Source organism: Lampris incognitus, chromosome 11, assembly GCF_029633865.1.
Source record: "Lampris incognitus isolate fLamInc1 chromosome 11, fLamInc1.hap2, whole genome shotgun sequence".
In the NCBI taxonomy this organism is placed as follows: domain Eukaryota; kingdom Metazoa; phylum Chordata; class Actinopteri; order Lampriformes; family Lampridae; genus Lampris; species Lampris incognitus.
This window is the reverse complement of record NC_079221.1, coordinates 29,565,929-29,575,672: the sequence shown is the minus strand read 5'-3', so window position 1 is coordinate 29,575,672 and position 9,744 is coordinate 29,565,929. Positions and strand designations below refer to the sequence as shown.

The 9,744-nt window shown below is 43.9% G+C and overlaps 1 protein-coding gene across 1 annotated transcript in view; it reads right to left on the bottom strand.

The window, feature by feature from the left end:
* Nucleotides 1–621: 621 nt before the first annotated feature.
* sucla2 (succinate-CoA ligase ADP-forming subunit beta) overlaps nucleotides 622–9,744 on the bottom strand; it is a 27,510-nt gene continuing 18,387 nt past the window's right edge. Inside the window, exon 11 of the mRNA XM_056289672.1 lies at nucleotides 622–873. Coding sequence (XP_056145647.1) covers nucleotides 799–873 — 75 coding nt within the window. The 3' untranslated portion in view covers nucleotides 622–798. The remainder of the gene's footprint in view (nucleotides 874–9,744) is intronic.

Below are 9,744 nucleotides of genomic sequence, written 5' to 3'. Positions count from 1 at the left end.
GGGAGGTGTGTTTCATATTTTTTTTTAGTGTTGAGTTCTTTTCTCTTGGAGACAAACCCACTAAAAGGCACTCAGAAGGACTGTGTGAGACTGTGCATGTCTCTCTTAGATTACAGTAGCCACGAACAGCAGTAGTATTGTAATTATGCTCCCTGCAAATGCCACTCCAACCAATCCCTTGCTGTCAGTTGATTAAACTGCATTGTTCTGTAGCCATTTGAGGTCAGTCCGCATAAGCATCATTCTATTTGATGTAAAGCAGAAATGTTTAAATGCCATAAGAAGCCAGGATGCTAGGAGGCATGGAAAGCTTTTAGCTGTCCTGTGCTTTTTACTCAGTGCCTTAAAAAGTTCTACCAAAGTAGGGAGTGTGATCCACCATCGAACCACCTCTCCCAAAGATAAGTTAGGGGAGCTGGTAGGCGGGGCTTGTGCATATCAACATAGTACCAAGTGGGTTAACGGATTTGGAGGACCGAAGGGCCGAGTAATACTGTTGGACCAATGTGTGTGCAAAATCTCAACATTCATACCACCATGCCACAGAAAGAGAGAGAGAGAGGCAGACAGTGAGAGAGAGAGAGCGAGAGAGAGAGAGAGAGAGAGAGAGAGAGAGAGAGAGAGTAAATCTAAAAAAAAAACTCGAGGATCTAAAAAAAAAAAAAAACAGCTGTCTCAAAGGTCATTTTCTCCCAGGTGCAAGAGGCTCGTCTTTCTGACTGTTGGGGAAGCAGGAGTTCGGGGGAGGAGTGTGCGTGAATGTGGATGATTGGGGTGGAGGTCAAAGGTCATGATGACTTAGATGGGCAGCTGGAAGGTGATGTCAACTTGAGCCTCCTTAGCCAGTGACACGATTTCAGAAAGCTTCACAACCTGTTGGGGGGGGGGGGGGACAGATATAGACAGACAGAAACATACAGTCAGACAAACCAAAAGAAAGCATATTAAAAATTAAGTCACACTTGAGACTGTTGTCAAGAGGCAGACCTTTCTATTGTCTCTTTTGCATCCACTGTACAGAGGTGCAGTTTGACAATGCCCAAGAGACAAACACAGACAGTTATTTAAAAAAATTGTTAGGTTATTGTTGTAACTCGTTCACCAAACTCTCATTATTTGTATAATCCTGAGACAAAGTAGGCTACTATGCCTGCTTGAACACCATGGTGGGCATGCTCAAATGATGACAAAACTGACTGTATTATGGAGTTTTGGACCCAGTGTTGAGATCAGCACTGGTTTGGATTATAAAACAGTGACACAGCACTGTAATGATCAAATAACCTATAAACAATGCAGAATAAAAATGGAACTTGTTTAAAAGCATTATTTAGATTATAACACTTGATTTCAGATACCCTCATCCATCATGAGGGCGGAGATTATTTTCATACTACAAAAGCTAGTGTTGCCTACAGACTGCATTTCGCTGATGCACAACATCCCCTGTTCTGCTTGCAAAAGAGAGGGCCAATGTAATTGGGGTGTTTTTTCAATGGTTTTATTTTTTAGTCTATTCTGAATTGATTTTATGCTGGCTGCTAAAAGCAACTGCTACTTAAAACAACAGAGAAGGTGTCGGAAAACTTTTCACGTATAGCTTTTACATTTTACAGCATGCTTCCAATACTGCTGGAATATCAATGTCAGCAATTTGGTGAGAATGGACGTGAATGAGAATGAAAGAGAGTAAAGAGAAGAGAAAGGGGAGGGGAGGGGGGCAAGGAACAGCAGCAAGAGGAGAGAACGATGGAGAGAGGAATGGAGCTTTCCGCTGAGAAAACAAAGACAAGAGATGACTTAAGGGTCCTATTTATACTGGAGCAAAATAGAGAGACAGCAGCAGCACTGAGTAACTAACAAACATCCTATATACTCAAAATCTCTGAACTCTTGTGTTCACCATTCACTGTCAAAAACCACTTACTCCAATCCAGTCGCAGGGGGCTGGAGCCTTTCCCAGCAGGGATTGAAGAGAACAGGGAGAAACCTTTAGATTGATTTCCAGTCCATCAGAAGGCCCGCCCCCATGCCCGCCTGCCCGCCCGCCTGCCCACAAACACACACACACACACACACACACACACACACACACACACACACACACACACACACACACACACACACTTCATACCTATGGGCAATTTCAGTATCCAATTCACCGAATGTGCATGTCTTAGCACTGTCTTAAGCCTCCTACAGACTGCAATTTTAGCAATCCTATAAGTTTATTGCAAGCCACACTGTGCGATATGGCGCTGATAAACTTGGGTACAACAACAAGTTTGATGTATGTAGACTGTACGATAACACCTACTGAATCATAGGCTACAACGTAAGTCCATAAAATCGTCATCAGCAGGCGTAATCAATCTACGCCGCTGGTAGAGCAACATGATGCTAAGCAGGAATCAAGTCCTTTCAATAGTCGCCGCAGCTCATTTTGTTGTTCGTTTTGTTAGCTCGTTTTAGCTCGTTTTGTTGAATCCATCACATTTGGGTCACAGATGCTAACAGTCTGTTTGTGTTTGGCGCCAGCAAAGATTCTGCGTCACGTTGATCAGTGTGTCATTTCATGCTGCATTTCTATTGGTTGGTTAGTAGGCGTAGGTCGTAGCAGCAGTCACACTGTGAGATGGTCATCCTAAATTTCTGACACTGTCAGACTTTTGTCCCAGGTTATCTTCAGTCGCAAGACCATAATAACGGCCGTCTTTGAACCTGTCTCACAGTGCGACGTAGGACCACCGTTTTGGAGCCACAACCAAAGATATCGCCACGTTTAGTTATCTTTTGTCTGAGACGGCCCACATCGCAGTCTATAGGAGGCTATAGGTCTGTGGGGTGAAAATGGGAGTATCCGGAAGAAACCCATTCAGAAAACAGGAACAACATTCAAACTCCAAATATCCAGTAATGGACGCAGAGATCAACCGATTCACCAGATGAACATTTATCTATTTTTTGAATAGAGTGAATTTCAAAGAGAATCTTCTTCCCTTTTCATGCCAATTCAACACATCCCACTTCCTGTTCTTTTAAGGCCCCACCTTTGCATGATGCCTATGGTGGATAGGGAGGGTGCAGACTTTCTCAAAAACCCACTGAACCAGCCACCCACTTGTTTTCCCCATACCAGCTGCAGCTTCCCCTGACAAATGTGATGCATGCGTAGTCTCAGGCTATTTCACTGTGATTCACCTGTAGGGGTTCCCCACCACCTGCAGGTGCATTCGAGGGGGGGGGGGTGTTACCCCTACCAATTCTCTACCAAAGACCATTGCCAAATGTGCTCACTGTGATGCCTGACTGAGCCAGAAGGAACAGTGGGGGATTACACAGCGAGTCACTGAATTGGGACACTAGCGTATTGATCCACTACACCACTGGAGTGGCCAGAAAACTCCTAAACCACATTCACATGGGATTAGTATTACCTGGGGACCTCATACGATTTAGAAATTACTCGCCCCCCCCCCCCCATTGTCTGTATTTTGTGTGGTGCATTTGCACAGGATAAGCGAAGTCTGTATTTTACTCCAATTTACTGACATTATCCCCCAGATATTGAGCGGGACGGCATGGTGGCGCAGTGGTTAGCGCTGTCGCCTCACAGCAAGATGGTCCTGGGTTCAAACCCTGAGGTTGTCCAACCTTGGGGATCATCCCAGGTCGTCCTTTGTGTGGAGTTTGCATGTTCTCCCCGTGTCTGTGGTGGGTTTTCTCCGGGTGCTCCGGTTTCCCCCACCATCAAAAAGACATGCATGTTGGGGTTAATACTCCTGTCTGTGCCCCTGACTGAGGCATGGCAAGACAAACTGGAGTTGGTCCCCGGTGGTTGTACAGCAGCTGCCCACTGCTCCTAGCTACACAGCTAGGATGGGTTAAATGCATAGAAGAATTTCCCCATGGGGGTTAATATAGTATACCATAGGGCTGGGTGGTATGTCGATTTTTTATGTTATATCAATATATTTTCAAACAAGATATAGGATGAGACAATACCATGTCTATCGATATGGTTTGATGTTGCGTTTAAATACATAACCCGTTTCTTAACACTAGAATGACCGGGATTTCACTCCTACCTAAAATGACCATGGGTGATCAAATTGACAGCTGGTTTTTAGACTCTATATTCTGTCAAGATAAATACCCAATTGAGATATTAATGCATTGCATATGTTATTATGTCTGTTAGGAAACGACTGACGCCAAAATCAACATTTTAACAATTATAATACTATTTTTAAACAATTTAAACTTCAGAGAGACATGGTCGAACTTGAATAGCAAAATTGAAAAAGTGAAAATATTACCTGAAAAACAAAACGGAAAACACATATTGCTAATCCAACAAACGTAACAAGGCCTATAAAACGTGAAATGTAAAAAACTATTGAAATAGTCCCAAACAACGACCAGAACTTAAAAACTACTAGAACGACAGTCATTTTGATCGCCACAGTTTTTAAACTCTATATTCTGTCAAGATAAATACCCAGTTGAGATATTAATGCATTACATATGTTAGCATGTCTGTTAAGAAACTAACTGACACCAAAATTAACATTTTAACAACTTTTAATACTACTTTTTCAAACAATTTAAAATCGCCACTGTCCAACGCCTGTAAATACTGCAACGTGTCGGTGGTAGTCGTGGTGCCTCTGAAACAGCGTCTATAACCAGACATGTTGGCAATAATCAAAAATCAAATTTAGATTATTTCTCTGCACTGGAGAATGCTAGTTTTTTTTCCTAGGACAGAGCAATTAACTTTGCGAAGGAAATTATGCGACCAAAACATGTCATTAATAATGACATGACGCACACGATCACACGCAAACTACGAGAAGCCATTTTGATCACTCATGGTCGTTTTAGGTAGATCTTATTAGAACTTTTTTTGTGCAATTGATCTAAACCTCATTTTAAATGCAAATATATGACATTTTAGGGGAATTCAAGGAGCGGCAGGTCTGTATCTTTCTTTTTTTTCACAAAGTTATTAAACTTTTCAAATTGCGTTCTCAGAGATAGACCTATTTTTAATATATGATATTTATTTTAGATAATTTTTCATCTACATGTTGATATATTGTGCAGCTGTATGTTATAAAACAGGGAAGGAAACCCTGTCTTTGCATTTTATTTTTATCTGTTTGATCTGTTTTAATAAATGTGCTTGTGACATCTCACATGTGGCTTTGACTTAAAACTGAACAATTAGCCTACGTCATAGAAAATATCGAGAAATATGTTGTGTATCGCCATTCAGCCTAAAAATACCGAGATATAATTTTTGTTCCATATCGCCCAGCCCTAGTATATCAAAATCAAAAATATGATTGAGGGGCAGCCAGGTGGTGTGGCGGTCTATTCCGTTACCTACCAACACAAAGATTGTTGGATCGAATCCCCGTGTTACCTCCAGCTTGGTCAGGCGTCCCTACAGACACAATTGGCCATGTTTGCGGGTGGGAAGTCGGATGTGGGTACGTGTCCTGGTCAGTCGGGGCGCCTGTTTGGGGGGGGGGGGACTGGGGGAAATAGTGGGATCCTCCCACATGCTACGTCCCCCTGGTGAAACTCCTCACTGTCAAGTGAAAAGCAGTGGCTGGTGACTCCACATGTATCTGAGGAGGCATGTGTAGTCTGCAACCCTCCCCAGATCGGCAGAGGGGGTGGGTCAGCGACCGGGATGGCTCAGAAGAGCGGGGTAATTGGCCGAATACAACTTGGGGGGGAAAAGGAGGAGGGGGGGAAATAAAATAAATAAATATATATATGATTGAAAATGTCATGGCCTCACGTAACAGCAGCTTCCTGTACACTATTTTCCTCTGCAACCACATCTTGAACGTCTTGTATAGTTCTATGTTCTTGAACAACAAGAACAACGGCTGCAAAGGAGAAAAACAGGCATTGGACATGCGACGAGACACTCAGTTTAATTGCTGTGTGGGGTCAACCATGTTACCCAGAGCAATTTGATGCAATGGTGTACAACCACACTGTTTGGGATAATATTCACAAAGACCTCCCTCTCCGGTGCCTGTCTGTACAGGATTGGACCAAGATTGGACCAAGTGCAAAGAAAAACACAAAAACCTTGCTTTAAAAAAAAAAAACGACCCCAAATTACTGAGATGTCAATTTGCATGGGACTAATTTTATCAGATGACCACTGTGTTTGCTGAAATATGGTAGGTAATTTGCGCTGGAATTTTTACTTAACAAATTACAGACATGGGTCGATTCGCATGAGCTTAAGATCACAGATGACTTCCGCAATTATTACAAATAACCAGAGGCCCCCCAAGTATTACCAGTCTCGTGCAAATAGGGCTTTAGACAGCAGCCTGACACAGGGGCAAGTGGAAAGCCCTGGACATGGCTCCTTTATTCTTTATTAGGATCTCTAACTGGCACCTTAGCAACTGCTAGTCTTCCTTCCCATTCCAGTAATATCCTAACAACAAAACTATCATAAATAGAAGGAAACAAAAACACATTTACCAAACAGAATAAAATAACGTAATATATGACCCTGGTGAAATAACCACCTGCAGGCTAAGAGTTAAAGACACACATCGTCCTCATCACTATCAAGACCCAGCAACACTGAGTTTTCCCATTGACAATAATGAGGCCAAAGAAGCCATTAGTGATATGCGAGGGTCCTGGTAGACAGGTGGCCTTGTCAAACTGACATCGGGCTGTCTGACTGATGTGCAGCAAACAAAGGGCACAATCTAAAGCCAGGGCACAGAGGGGAGAGTGTTAGTGTGGAGAAAGATGGATGGAGAGGCATAGATGAGAGATGAAGAGGTGAAAGAGAGGGGGAAGGGTTACAGAGAGATCAGAAGGCCAGAGAAGTGGAAGTTACAAAGAAAGAAAAAACAGAGGGAGAGAGGGACAGGATGGAACAAAAGCACACTGAAAGCATACTGACAGATTGGATGGAGTAAAAACGAAGGGAAAAAAAAGATGAGAACTACACAAACAGAAAGACAAGCAGGCATACAGGTACTCGATGTTAGTATCCAGTTCATTTCATGCCACTAAAGCAGGGCAGTGCCAATTCAGGAAAAAAAAAAGGTGGGGTGGGGGCTGTCAAAGACAGCACTAAGTACTTCATAAAGCTTTGCTGCTGTCTCCCTCTCTCTCTCCTTAGCCCCCATTAGGTATTCACTCAGACACACAACACATTTATATGCACATCATTTTCACTTTACTTTCAACATCGGCTCAGAGAGTTTAAATGGCTTGGTATTGCAGAGCATCTCAATAACCCAGGTTAACGTGTATGGATCTGATAGACGGGTTAGTTTTCCTACTACAACTGAACACAAGCGGCGACCAATTTACCTTTTATTCAGATGAGGTACAGGAGCACTTGAAACAGTTCACTGTTACTATCATAGGACGTGTCATTTACATAACCCAACCATTGGAGATTTATATTTCTTTTTTTTACCCCCCCCCCTTTCTCCCTAATTGTATCTGGCCAATTACCCCACTCTTCCGAGCCATCCCGGTCGCTGCTCCACCCCCTCTGTCGATCCGGGGAGGGCTGCAGACTACCACATGTCTCCTCCGATTACATGTGGATTCGCCAAGCGCTTTTCACCTGACAGTGAGGAGTTTCACCAGGGGGACGTAGCGTGTGGGAGGATCACACTATTCCCCCCAGTTCCACCTCCTCCCAGAACAGGCACCCCGACCAACCAGAGGAGGCGTTAGTGCAAGGACCAGGACACATATCCACATCTGGATTCCACCAGCAGACATGGCCCATTGTGTCTGTAGGGACGCCTGACCAAGCCGGAGGTAACACGGGGATTCGAACCAGCGATACCCTTGTTTGTAGGCAACGGAATAGACCACGATGCTATCCGGACCTCCCAGTTTCTTGACTGGGCCAGAAGTCATGAGATATTTTGCTTATTACTAATACATTCATGACCCCAGTATATTGTATAAATCATAGTCCAAATTGCCATCACACATTATCAGTTGCAGATAAAAAGCCTTTGCACTAGACCAAACCTTTAAAAATTGTCAGGCTGTAAGTGGATTCAGGTTCAAAATTTGATACTGGCAGATGGGTTGGTTTGAGTTCAGAATGTTGTCGCGCTACGCTCGGGCTAGGTTCAAGCTTGACACTACACCACTGCAACCCATGCTAACCTCTCAAAGAGAATATTCCTGCATGTCTTGTAGACATAAACAATGGCCTCTACCCACAGCAAAGTCTCTTACATTCATTTACTTTAAGTTCCCACCAATACACACGCACGCACGCACACACGCACATATGCAAATACTTGTAATCACCACACAAACATAAATATGATCCGGGTATCAACGTTATGTTGTTGGTCCCCCTTTATGATGTTCTAAGCAATTAGAGCTAGATGCAATACCATCCAGGTCTGATATATTTGTGATGGGTTTTTATATGTATTCTTCATTGCTTCCTATTGCTGCAGTCCCTAACAGCCTCCAACACAGACCAAATGAAATAGTGCACAGATCTTTTTTTTTTCTCTCCCCAATTGCACTTTGTCAATTACCCCAACTCTTCCAATTCATTCCGGTCACTGCTTCACCCCCTCTGCTGATCCAGGGAGGGCTGCAGACTACCACATGCCTCCTCCGATACATATGGAGTCGCCAGCCGCTTCTTTTCACCTGACAGTGAGGAGTTTCACCAGGGGACGTGTAGCACGTGTGAGGATCACGCTATTCCCCCCAGTCCCCCCTCCCCCCGAACAGGTGCCCCGACCAACCAGAGGAGGCGCTAGTGCAGCGACAAGGACACATACCCACATCTGGCTTCCCACTGGCAGACACGGCCAATTGGGTTTGTAGGGACGCCCGACCAAGTCGGAGGTAACACGGGGATTCGAACCAGCGATCCCCGTGTTGGTAGGCAATGGAATAGACCACCATGCTACCCGGACGCCCCCAATCTATCTTCATAAATTTGTTTAATTTTAACTATCAGCCATCAGTCATACCTCATTTTCTATACTGCTTGCATTATTTTTGTTGTTACATTTAATCAATGTAAGCAACCCACCAAGTAATTTTCTATTAACGCAAGTCTCCCTCCCCTCCTTCCTCTGAAAGACACACACACACACACACGCACACGCATGCACACACACAGGCATGCACACCCACCCACCCACACACACACACACACTAACCTTGGTCTCAGCTGTGTTTTCACACCTATTGCCTGCCTCAGTGGTCAGGGCAGGGGGGAAAGCTGACCTGACAACACTTTCCACAGTTATGAACATCTAACAGACAGCTATGCACTTATACACCCATATCTGAGAGGCATAACAATTGTGCATATGCGTGTGAGAGAACAATGGGCAAACCCGACGGAAGTTTTGTTCATAATATTTGTATGTATACATCACTATCTGCCCCACTCTCTAGGTCTGGTGTTTGTTTTGCACATCAACACACACACACACACACACACACACACACACACACACACACACACACACACACACACACACACACTTTGTCCTTCCCTCTTACCAACGTTGGTATCACAAACCCCATGAAGACTTAGTGTACAAAGGTACATACAGATACACAGTGTACAAAGGCACATACAGATACACACAAACGCAACTAGCCTCCACCAGGGTATATATTACCAACCAATTATTACCAGTTATTCTTGTTGCTTGTGGCTGCAACTTTCCTTAC